This window comes from Loxodonta africana, chromosome 16 (genome assembly GCF_030014295.1).
Source record: "Loxodonta africana isolate mLoxAfr1 chromosome 16, mLoxAfr1.hap2, whole genome shotgun sequence".
Lineage (NCBI taxonomy): Eukaryota > Metazoa > Chordata > Mammalia > Proboscidea > Elephantidae > Loxodonta > Loxodonta africana.
This window is the reverse complement of record NC_087357.1, coordinates 56,237,319-56,250,230: the sequence shown is the minus strand read 5'-3', so window position 1 is coordinate 56,250,230 and position 12,912 is coordinate 56,237,319. Positions and strand designations below refer to the sequence as shown.

The window sequence follows — 12,912 nt, the reverse complement described above, 5'->3', positions numbered from 1 at the left end:
TTCTATTGTTTGATAAAAAGACATTTAATTATGATAATCCTTCCAAAATATTGTTACTTGATCAATATTTTTGGACAAGAATGATAAAAATAAAGGATGATTTTTCTCCCTGCAAACCTGCAGAACTTCCACAACCTGAGTTATCAAAAATCACTGATTTTTCTATCCTTCACAGTTTACCTTTCTTGGATTTGGCTCCAATCTTCAGTTTTGATGGCCAAGCAATCTGCGTGTTTGTTTCCTCCATGATCTGTAACCAAAATTAAGAAATATTGACTCAATTAAGAACTTGTATTTACAGGTAAGATTTAAGAAAAAATTTTTTTTTTCAAGTCTCTGGTCTCATGTTGACACAACGAAATGGTCTCATTTTAAAAACAACGCCAAAAAAAAAAAAAAAAAGGAGGGAAAGAAGCATTTTTATAAGTTTTTTTTTAGTCTACTGGAAATATTCAAGTTTCTTTTGCTACTCCAGTGTTCCCCTCTGCGATCCTCCAGAATTTTAGCACAGAGACAACAAGACCAAAAAGTACATGAACAAGTAATTAACACAACTTGATGCCAGAACCTTCAGAAATGCTTGCGTTGAATAAAATTCCCCAAGACAATTGCCAACAAATTGCAACACACCAAACATGATCCTTCTAATACAAAACTATGTAAGTTAGGCCATACTAAATGAAGTGTTTTTTTTGTTTTGTTTTTTCCCCTGTGGAAAGAAAACACTTGTTTTGGACATATTTGTATTTCATTAAAACTGAAAAAGAGCCTCTAAATATGACATCACGTCATAAAGCTGCATTCCCCATCACCCTTCACCGGGTCCAAAATGCCACTTTTGCCATAGTTCCTTCACACTTACACATGCAGCCAACGCTGGCCAGGAAGACTGAACCCAAATGTGCCCTACGTGCAACAACAAATGAAGTAAGCAACCAAAGCAAAGTAAAAGAGAGTGGACGGTAAATAGGTAAAGAAAAAAATAAATAACCAAAAAAGTTCACCCTTTGTTCTTCTCTAACTTTATCACATAAATTAATGTTTACTTTTGTTTAACATGAATATAGAATTAAATAAAGAAACTAATACAGCAACTAAAATGAACAGACAACAGCAACTACCATTAACACAAGTTAGGGTAGGATAATATTTATTTTTTAATTTGGATTTAGAGTTAATGAAACAAATTAATGACGAAGACAACTACAAACTTTACAGTGCAGTAAACAATAAGTACATTTTCCCCCTTGGTATTGGCTATGTACTAGACACAAGACTAAGTGGTTAACATGTGTCATACTTCATTCAATCTTCTTTATCATAGCATAAAAGGGCTGTCAGCAGATGTTTCAAACTGGCAGCCCACAGATGCATTCTGTCTACCCATCATAAGGCTTTCTAAAACTTGAGCCAACATTTTAAAATCTGGGAAATTCACATAAAAATTCAGATTTCTGGTTCTCTTGAAAACTTGGCAGATTTAGCACCTGGAGCCAACATTCCCACATGGAGAGACTTGGCTGGCACTGTGGAACAGCTGCCCCCTTTAGTCAGGCAGGCCGGCCCCCGCTGTGTCTCTGACACCAGTCCAGAGCCATTTGCCTTTACAATCACCACATCTGCACTGCTCACTTGCCATTTATCATGGTGCTTGCATGGCTGATTTTCTCAGAGGATTTCTCCATCCATACCCAGGTCTCTATCGAAAACCGAAAAGAGGAGAGAAGCCACGCTCTCTCTTCACTAAGTCAAGGTACTAGCCAGGCCCCCGAGGGTAGGTGAGTTTGTACCCCAACCCTATAAGCCCTGGCCCCTCCTCCACTCCATTTTTATCTTGTGTCACTCTATGCCCCTCAACGCCCTCTGTTGCAGCCACTGGCCTCCTAAGGGCAGGCCCAGCAGACTCCCCTTTCAGGGCTGTACATTTGCTGTTCTCTTTTCCCCAGACCCTCCTATCCTGACTCCCTCTCATGGTCAGATCTCTGCTGAAATGCCACCTTCTCCAAGTCACCTTCCCTTTTCACTCTCGCACCAAACCCCAACTTCAATTATTTTCTCCCACCTCACTGCATTTATTTCCCTTCTAACCCTTATCACAAACTAAAAATCTGTCCTGTGCTTACTTGTTTACAATCTGTTTCGGAAAGAGAGAAAGTTAAGTTCTCTGTGGGCAAGGGCTAAACACTGCTCAGCACACATCAAAAAAAAAAAAAAAAAAATAGTAAATGAATCCTCATGACACCCTTATGAAGTAGGTTTCTTCATTCCCATTTCACAGAGGATACAGCCAGGAAGCAGGAGAGCTAAGACCAAAACACCAGACTGCCTCCCAAGCCTGTGCCTTAACCACCATCCTGCACCGAACAAAGCAACACTAGCATTTTAAAACATGGATATACATATGTGAAAATATGCTTCAGGGTTTTACCATATCGACCGTTTTTAACATCCACAAATATTTTTCAAGAGTTTACTTAGGTGCCAAGGCTCATATTACGAGTATCACACAATTCCTGGTATCAAGGAGCTTAGGTAAGTCAGAGACAGATGAACACAAAAGGCATCTGCCTGACAATGGGCTGAGTCACAGGATCAGCTCACAGCTTGGGTCACTGTCCCTACCTTGAAGGTGAGACTAGCGGTGAAGGTTTAAAGGCGTCCCAGAGATATAATCTGTAAAACAATACCAGTCCTGAAGACCAAGTAAAAGTAAATTTATCAGTGAGTTCCTTAGTCACTAAAAGGGGGCGGGGGGGGGGGGAACAGTGCTATCGAGAGGACCCAATAAGCAAGGACTTCTCATGGTTCACATTTTATCAGCTTATTAGTTCTAGCTATCGTTGCTGCTGTTGTTAGGTGCCATCAAGTCTATTTCTACCCATAGGGACGCTATATGACAGAGCAGAACTGCCCCATTGGGTTTTCTACGATGCAATCTTTACAAGAGCTGATTGCCAGGTCATTTTTCCCCAAAGAGTCATGCATGGGTTCACACTGCTAACGTTTTGGTTGGCAAGCAGTCAAGATCTTAACCCTTGCTCCACCAGAGCTCCTTGTTCGAGCTACTATACATGCATATATCTTCAAAGTGACTAAAATCAGATTCAAAATTTTCCTCTAATTTTGTTATGACTTTTAAAGAGATCAAATAAACTCTTGCTATAATGTTGGAAGGAATACACAGAGTCATTATACTAAGAAGAATTAGTTGATATTCAACCATTTCAAGAGATGGCATATGATCAGGAACAGATGGTACTGAAGGAAGAAGTCCAAGCTGCTCTGAAGGCATTGGCGAAAAACAAGGCTCCAGGAACTGATGGAATATCAATTGAGATGTTTCAACAAACAGATGCAGTGCTGGAGATGCTCACTCGTCTATGCCAAGAAATATAGAAGACAGCTTCCTGGCCAACTGACTGGAAGAGATCCGTATTTATGCCTATTCCCGAGAAAGGTGATCCAACCGAACGCGGAAATTATAGAACAATATCATTATATCACACGCAAGCAAGATTCTGCTGAAGATCATTCAAAAATGGCTGCAGCAGTATATCGACAGGGAACTGCCAGAAATTCAGGCTGGTTTCAGAAGAGGACATGGAACCAGGGATATCATTGCTGGTGTCAGATGGATCCTGGCTGAAAGCAGAGAATACCAGAAGGATGTTTACCTGTGTTTTATTGACTATGCAAAGGCATTTGACTGTGTGGATCATAACAAACTATGGATAACATTGCGAAGAATGGGAATTCCAGAACATTTAATTGTGCTCATGAAGAACCTTTACATAGATCAAGAGGCAGTTGTTTGGACAGAACAAGGGGATACTGATTGGTTTAAAATCAGGAAAGGTGTGTGTCAGGGTTGTATTCTTTCACCATACCTATTTAATCTGTATGCTGAACAAATCATACAAGCAGCTGGACTATATGAAGAAGAACGGGGCATCAAGATTGGAGGAAGACTCATTAACAACCTGCATTATGCAGATGACACAACCTTCCTTGCTGAAAGTGAAGAGGACTTGAAGCACTTACTAATGAAGATCAAAGACCCCAGCCTTCAGTATGGATTATACCTTAACATAAAGAAAACAAAAATCCTCACAACTGAACCAATGAGCAACATCATGATGAACGGAGAAAAGACTGAAGTTGTCAAGGATTTCATTTTACTTGGATCCACCATCAACAACCATGGAAGCAGCAGTCAAGAAATCAAAAGACGCATTGCATTGGGTAAATCTGCTGCAAAGGACCTCTTCAAAGTGTCGGAGAGCAAAGATGTCACCTTGAAGACTAAGGTGCACCTGACCCAAGCTATGGTATTTTCAATCGCGTCATTTGCATGTGAAAGCTGGACAATGAATAAGGAAGACCGAAGGAGAGCTGACGTCTTTGAATTGTGGTATTGGCAAAGAATATTGAATATACCAAGAACGAACAAATCTGTCTTAGAAGAAGTACAACCAGAAAGCTCCTTAGAAGCAAGGATGGCGAGACTGCGTCTTACATACTTTGGACATGTTGTCAGGCGGGATCAGTCCCTGGAGAAGGACATCATGCTTGGCAGAGTACAAGGTCACTGGAAAAGAGGAAGACTCTCAACGAGGTGGATTGACACATAATGTTGTTGGTGGGAAGGTGATAAGGAAATAATCCACATACTTTTCTGAATTAAATAGTTGGCTATTTAGTTCAGAAAATTTTGTCAGGTGCTGTAATTATATTATTGTATAACAATATTGTATAATATTATTGTAGAAAATTTTCCAAAAACTTGTCCCTTAGCAGCATTTCTCAAAAATTACCCTGCATATGATCCTTTCTTATTAAAGGGGATCTAAACCTTGGTGGCACAGTGGTCAAGTGCTATGGCTGCTAACCAAGAGGTCGACAGTTCAAATCTGCCAGGCGCTCCTTGGAAACTCTATGGGGCAGTTCTACTCTGTCCTATAGGGTCACTATGAGTCAGAATCGACTTGGCGGCCGGGGGTTTTTGGTTTTGATTATGACAGGAAATAATACAACACAGGAAATATCCTAACAAACAGTAGCTGACAGCCATCATATCAGAATACCTACTATGTGTTCAGTGCTTTTCACATACTCTCTCTAACCGTCACACCAATCCAGAGTATCTACTATACAGTGAAGAAGTTGGGCTTGAATACTTACTTTCAACCTACCCACATTACATGGCCTGTAAAGGGCAGAGAGACAGATGATCGATGTCTAGTATCCCTCATTGGAAAACTAGAGTTTTATCTACGTTACCACATCATCTACAAAGTTCTATGAGCCACAGTAAATGCCCAGCTTTTTGGAGAAAACAAATTATTGGTAATTGGAATTTGGTACCTGTAGGTGACCTTCCCTACGTAACTAGACAAAAATGTACTCCATTGAACACCATTCGTGGCTAGCCAATTCGAACGACATAGCTCTATTTGGAGCTATGAATGGATGCCTTCACAGTACTACTATAACACAAATACCAAAAATGGATGGATTCAACAAACAGAAATTTATTCTCTCACAGTCTAGTAGGCTAGAAGTCCGAATTCAGGGCATTAGCTCCAGGGGAAGGATTTTTCTCTCTGTCGGCTCTGGAGGAAGGTCCTTATTATCAATTTTCCCCTGGTCTAGGAGCTTCTCAGCATAGGGATCCCAGGACCAAAGGACGCACTTTGCTTCTGGCACTCCATTCTTGGTGGTATGAGGTCCCTCTGTGTCTCTACTCCATTCTCTCTTTTATATGTAAAAAGAGATTGGTTTAAAATACAACCTAATCTTGTAGATTGAGCCTTGCCTCATTAACGTAACTGCTGCTAATCTCACCTCATTAATATCATAGAAGAAGCATTTAAAACACACAGGACAATCACATCAGATGACAAAATGGTGGACAATCATACAATACTGGGAGAATCATGGTCCAGCCAAGTTGACACATACTTTTTGTGTCAATCCATAATACAGACATTCCTTTATTTGTCCATCATTGTGTATAATCTGCAGTCAAGCACCAGCTATGTCACTTTCTAGCTGTGTAATGTTGGGCAAGTTATGTAACTTCTATCAGCATCACTCTTCTCTGTAAAATTAATGATGCCATTCACGTACAGATTTTATAAGATTTGATGAGAAAATATGTAGATATTTCCAAGCACAGAGCCTGACACATAGTGAGTGCTCAATAATAATATCTCTTATTATTTTTATTACATATTGATTACTTTTAATCAGGCACTGTCTTAGATACTAGAGATACAACAGCAAACAAGGCAGTGCCTACCCTCCAGGAGCTCATGGTATTGCAAGGGACTCACCATTATAGTCCCGTATGCTGACAAAACCATTTTAATTCTCCTAGAATTTAGATTTCTGTGTTCATGCAACTGGGGTGACATACCCAGGCCATCTGCCCTTAGGTGCTCTTTTGAACCTTGAGCATTTTTTTCTTTTTTTTTTTTTTATTGTGCTTTAAGTGAAAGTTTACAAACCAAGTCAATCTCTTGCACAAAAACTTATATATACTCCTAGATGCTCTCCCTCTAATAAAAAAGCACACTCCTTCCCTCCACTCTCTATTTCCACGTCCATTCGGCCAGCTTCTGACCCCCTCTGCCCTCTTAGCCCTTCTTTAGACAGAAGCAGCCCACATAGTCTCATGTGTCTACTTCATCCAAGAAGTTCACTCTTTATCAGTATCATTTTCTATCCCATTGTCCAGTCCAATCCCTGTCTGAAGAGTTGGCTTTGAGAATGGTTCCTGTCTTGGGCTAAAAGAAGGTCTGGGGACCATGACCTCCACGGTCCTTCTAGTCTCAGTCAGACCATTAAGTCTGGTCTTTTTGCAAGAATTTGAGGTCTGCATCCCACTGCTCTCTTGCTCCCTCAGGGGTTCTCTGTTGTGTTCCCTGTCAGGGCAATCATCAGTTATAGCTGGGAACCACCTAGATCTTCTGGTCTCAGGCTGATGCAGTCTCTGGTTTATGCAGCCCCTTCTGTCTCTTGGGCTCATAATTACTTTGTGTCTTTGGTGTTCTTCATTCTCCTTTGATCCAGGTGGGTTGAGACCAATTGATACATCTTAGATGGCCGCTTGCTAGCGTTTAAGACTCCAGACACCACTCTCCAAAGTGGGATGCAGAATGTTTTCTTAATAGATTTTATTATGCCAATTAACTTACATGTCCCGGGAAACCATGATCCCAAACCCCCGCCCCTGGCATGCTGGCCTTCAAAGCATTCAGTTTATTCAGGAAACTTGTTTTCGCTAAGTCCAGTTGTGCTGACCTCTCCTGTACTGTGTGCTGTTCATCCTTTCACCCAAATTAGTCCTTATCTACTATTTAGTTAGTGAAAACCCTTCTCCTTCCCTCCCTCCCTGCTCTTGTAAACATCAAAGAATATTTCCTTCTCTGTTTAAACTATTTCTCCAGTTCTTATAATAGTGGTCTTGTACAATATTTGTCCTTTTGCAACTAATTTCACTCAGCATAATGCCTTCCAGATTCATCCACATTATGAAATGTTTCAAGGATTCATCATTGTTCTTTATCGATATATAGTATTCTATTCTGTGAATATACCACAATTTATCCATTCATCCATTGATGGGCACCTTGGTTGCTTCCATCTTTTTGCTATTGTAAACAATGCTGCAATGAACATGGGTGTGTATATATCTGTTGGTGTAAAGGCTCTTACTTCTCTAGGATATATTGCAAGGAGTGGGACTGCTAGATCGTATGGCAGTTCTATTTCTAGCTTTTTAAGGAAGCACCAAATTGATTTCCAAAGTGGATGTACCATTTTACATTCCAACCAGCAGTCTCTCCAGTGTTCCAGTCTCTCCACAACCTCTTCAACACTTACTATTTTGTATTTTCTGGATTAATGCCAGCCTTGTTGGAGTAAGGTGGAATCTCACTGTAGTTTTGATTTGCATTTCTCTAATGGCTAATGATCGGGAGCATATCCTCACATATCTGTTAGCTACCTGAATGTCTTCTCCAGGGAAGTGCCTGTTCATATTCTTTGTCCAGTTTTTAATTGGGTTGTCTTTTTGTAGTTGAGTTCTTGCAGTATGCTGTAGATTTTAGAGATCAGACACTGATCAGAAATGTCATAGCTAAAAACTCTTCCCAGTCTGTAGGTAATCTTTTTACTCTTTTGGTGAAGTCTTTGGATGAGCATAGATGTTTGAATTTGAGGAGCTCCCAGTTATCTAGTTTCCCTTCTGCACTGTTAGGGATGTTTTGTAAACTGTTTATGCAATGTATTAGGGCTCCTAGTGTTGTCCTTATTTTTCCTTCCATGATCTTTATCATTTTGATCCATTCTGAGCTCGTTTTGTGCGTGGTGTGAGGTATGAGTCTTATTTCATTTTTTTTTTTTCTTTTGCAGATGAATATCCAGTTATGCCAGGACCATTTGTTAAACAGGCTGTCTTTTCCCCATTTAACTGTTTTGGGGCCTTTGTCAAATATCAACTGCTCATATGTGGATGGATTTATGTCTGGATTCTCAATTCTATTCCACTGATCTATGTATCTGTTGTTGTACCAGTACCAGGCTGCTTTGACTACTGTGGTGGTATAAACAGGTTCTAAAATTAGGTAGAGTGAGGCCTCCCACTTTGTTCTTTTTCGGTAATGCTTTACTTACCCAGGGCCTCTTGCCTCTCCATATGAAATTGGTGATTTGTTTCTCCATCTCATTAAAAAATGTCATTAGAATTTGGATCAGAATTGCATTGTATCTATAGATGGCTTTTGGTAGAATAGACATTTTTACAATGTTAAGTCTTCCTATCCATGAACAAGGTATGTTTTTCCACTTAGGTAGGTCTCTTTTGGTTTCTTGCAGTAGTGTCTTGTAGTTTTCTTTGTATATGTCTTTTATATCTCTGCTAAGGTTTATTCCTAAGTATTTTATCTTCTTGGGGGCTACTGTAAATGGCATTGATTTGATGATTTCCTCTTCAATGTTCTTTTTGTTGGTGTAGAGGAATCCAACTGATTTTTCTATGTTTATCTTATATCCTGATGCTCTGCTGAACTCTTCTATTAGTTTCAGTAGTTTTCTTGAGGATTCTTTAGGGTTTTCTGTGTATAAGATAGTGTCATCTGTAAAAAGAGATGCTTATACTTCTTCCTTATTAATCTGGATGCCCTTTATTTCTTTGTCTAGCCTAATTGCCCTGGCTAGGACTTCTAGCACAATGTTGAATAAGAGCGGTGACAAAGGGCATCCTTGTCTGGTTCCTGATCTCAAGGGGAATGCTTTCAGACTTTCCACATTGAGGATGATGCTGGCTGCTGGCTTTGTATAAATGCTCTTTAGTATGTTGAGGAATCTTCCTTCTATTCCTATTTTGCTGAGAGTTTTTATCATGAATGGGTGTTGGACTTTGCCAAATGCCTTTTCAGTAACAACTGATAAGATCATGTGGGTTCTTGTCTTTTGTTTTATTTATATGATGGATTACATTAATTGTTTTTCTAATGTTGAACAATTCCTACATACCTGGTAAGAATCCCACCTGGTCATGGTGAATTATTTTTTTGCTATATTGTTGAATTTTATTGGCTAGAATTTTGTTGAGGATTTTTGCATCTAAGTTCATGAGGGATACAGATCTGTAATTTTCTTTTTTTGTGGTGTCTTTACCTGGTTTTGGTATCAGGGATATGTTGGCTTCATAGAATGAGTTAGGGTATATTCCGTCCTTTTCTATGCTCTGAAATACCTTTAGTAGCAGTGATGTTAACTCTTCTCTGAAAGTTTGGTAGACCTCTGCAGTGAAGCCGTCTGGGCCAGGGCCTTTTTTTCTTGGGAGTTTTTTAATTACCTTTTCAATCTCTTCTTTTGTTATGGGTTTATTTAGTTGTTCTACCTCTGTTTGTGTTGTTTAGGTAGGTCGTGTGTTTCTAGAAATTCACCCATTTCTTCCAGGTTTTCAAATTTGTTAGAGTACAATTCTTCATAGTAATCTGATATGATTCTTCTAATTTCAGTTGGGTCTATTGTGATATTGCCCATCTCATTTCTTATTTGGGTTGTTTGCTCCTCACCTGTTTTTCTTTTTTCAGCTTGTCCAATGGTTTATCAATTTAGTTAATTTTTTCAAAGAACCAGCTTTTGGTCTTGTTAACTCTTTCAATTCTCTGTTCTCTATTTCATTTAATTCTGTTCTAACTTTTATTATTCGCTTTCTTCCGGTGCCTGAGAGTTTCTTTTGTTGCTCTCTTTCTATATGTTCAAATTGTAGGGATAATTCTTTGATTTTGGCCCTTTCTTCTTTTTGTATGTGTGCATTTATTGATATAAATTGACCTCTGAGCACTGCTTTTGCTGTGTCCCAAAGGTTCTGATAGGAAGTGTTTTCATTCTCATTCGATTCTATGCATTTCTTTATTCCACCCTTGATGACCTCTATCACCCAGTCTTTTTTGGTCAGGGTATTGTTCAGTTTCCAAGTGCTTGATTTCTTTTCCCTGCTTTTTCTGTTACTGATTTCTATTTTTATGGCCTTTTAGTCAAAAAAGATGCTTTGTAATATTTCAATGTTTTGGATTCTGCTAAGCCTTGCTTGGAAACCCTGGTGGTGTAGTAGTTAAGTGCTATGGCTGCTAACCAAAGGGTCGGCAGTTTGAATCTGCCAGGCACTCCTTGGAAACTCTATGGGGCAGTTCTACTCTGTCCTATAGGGTCCCTATGAGTCAGAATTGACTTGACGGCACTGGGTAAGGCTTGCTTCGTGACCTAGTATGTGGCCTGTTCTATAGAATGTTCCATGTGCCTTGGAAAAGAAAGTATACTTGGCTGCTATTGGGTGGAGTGTTCTGTATATGTCTATGAGGTCATGTTGGTTGACTGTAGCATTTAGATCTTCCGTGTCTTTATTGAGCTTCTTTCTGGATATTCTGTCCTTCACTGAAACTGGTGTGTTGAAGTCTCCCACTTTAATTGTGGCACTTTCTAGCTCACTTTTCAATGCTGTTAGAGTTTGTTTTATGTATCTTGCAGGCCTGTCACTGGGTGCAAAATATTTAATATGGTTATATATATTGTCCCTTTAATCATTATATAGTGTCCTTCCTCATCCTTTGTGGTGGATTTAACTTTAAAGTCTATTCTGTCAGAAATTAATATTGCCACTCCTGCTTTTTGATTGTTGTTTTCTCGATATATTTTTTTCCATCCTTTTAGTTTGTTTGTGTCTCTAAGCCTAAGGTGTGTTTCTTGTAGGCAGCATATATATGGATCTTTTTTTTTTATCCATTCTGCCACTCTCTGTCTCTTTATTGCTGCATTTAGTCCATTTACATTGAGTATAATTATGGATAGGTACCAGTTCAGTGCTGTCATTTTGATGTCTTTTTTTTTGTGTTGACAGTTTATTTTTCCCACTTAATTTTTTGTGCTGAGTAATTTATCTTTATATATTTGCCTTTTCCTCTTACTCATAGTTGATTTTGTTTCTGCTGAGTCTCTATTTTTTTTCTCTTATTTTGATGAGTAGGATTGTTAGTCTCCTTTGCTGAACCTTGAGCTTTTAAGCAACTGTTTTCCTGAAGTCACCTTCAAGTCAAACAATAGCCTAGTAAGCAACTCAGAGGACATCATTTAACCTTAGGCATTGGGTTCTTTTGGAAAATTATCTATGTGCAGCCAGATTCCAGAAGCAAGAACTCCAGGGTCTGACTATAAGCTGTGTTTTTTGTTTGCTTTGTTTTGTTTTTAAGAGGCTATGTTTCAGGGTGTATGGCATGTCCTTAGTGACTCTGTAACTGGTAGACCCTGAAACCATATTCTTACTTTGATCTTAGCTCCTGAGAAATTAACATAACAATGATCTATATAACCCACTTTCACTGTCCTCTCAATGTGCTGCCCAATTAGAATCCTATCTACTCAGAATAAATATACTCTCTTACACTAATTTTTGGTGTTTCTTTGCATATTTAGGTTTTTGATAATGCCAAGGTGAAGCAGGGCAATATGAGAGTATACAGAAGGGGATCTAACTTGGTCGTAGCTAGTCAAGGAAAGAAAGATACGTCAAGGTGATGCTTATTAATGCTGACACCTTTAAGAAGTGAAAAAAGTCAGCTAACTGGGGAACAGGTAAAGAAAGTATCCCAAGTAGAGGAGGACTGCATACAGAAACTTCTAAAAGGAGAGAGGTAATGTACCTCAGAGGGCCCAAGGATGATTCAGTGAGGCTGAGGTGCTCACCTCATATACCCAGACCAGGGACTGTGTCTTATGTCTTCTCAACCCTTCCTACAGCTCTGCAAATGGACATGCTCAGTATAGACTTGAAGATGTGACATAAACCAAAGATTTTTTTTTTTTATCAAGTACGTGTACTTGGCTGTCAGAGTGACTATAACTAACTAAGGGTCACACTTAACTGCACTTTCAAGTCAACACTCCCTTTAAGTTTTCAATGAAACTTTTCAAACCATCATCCTTAATGACTTCAAGATAGTTCTCACAACTTTGAAGTTGCATACTATTAATGTGTATGGTGTGGAGGAGGGACAGTGTGAAGCACTCTTTGTTCAGGGGCAGGAATAAGTACAGTTCTTGGCAGAGTGTTGGGGTGGAGATTGGTCTAGAAACCCAAGTACTGAAGCTGGATTCCTGAGCTGGGGACTGACATGTCCCCTAGTAGGAGGAGAAAAGGAGTGTGGGTGAAGAGGGTACAAAGGCCGGAATTAGGGAAGAAAGCAAGTCAGAGGGTCCTATAAAGGAAGCTATGCAAAAAGAAGTCCTTAATGGTAATCAAGGCGGATAAATAGGGGAACTGGAAAAGAGGAGGTCAAGAAGCTGTGGTTGAAATCAAAGCAAAGAAAGTGACAGAAGCAGCTTCAGGATGAAGGTCAGGCA

At 39.4% G+C, this 12,912-nt stretch overlaps 1 protein-coding gene across 3 annotated transcripts in view; it reads right to left on the bottom strand.

Annotated features, from left to right (window-relative positions):
* Positions 1-12,912, bottom strand: part of BICC1 (BicC family RNA binding protein 1) — a 348,944-nt gene that overhangs the window by 145,238 nt on the left and 190,794 nt on the right. For all 3 annotated transcript variants that reach the window (XM_064269616.1, XM_064269617.1, XM_064269615.1), the window contains exon 3: positions 181-250. In XM_064269616.1, coding sequence (XP_064125686.1) covers positions 181-250 — 70 coding nt within the window. The remainder of the gene's footprint in view (positions 1-180; positions 251-12,912) is intronic.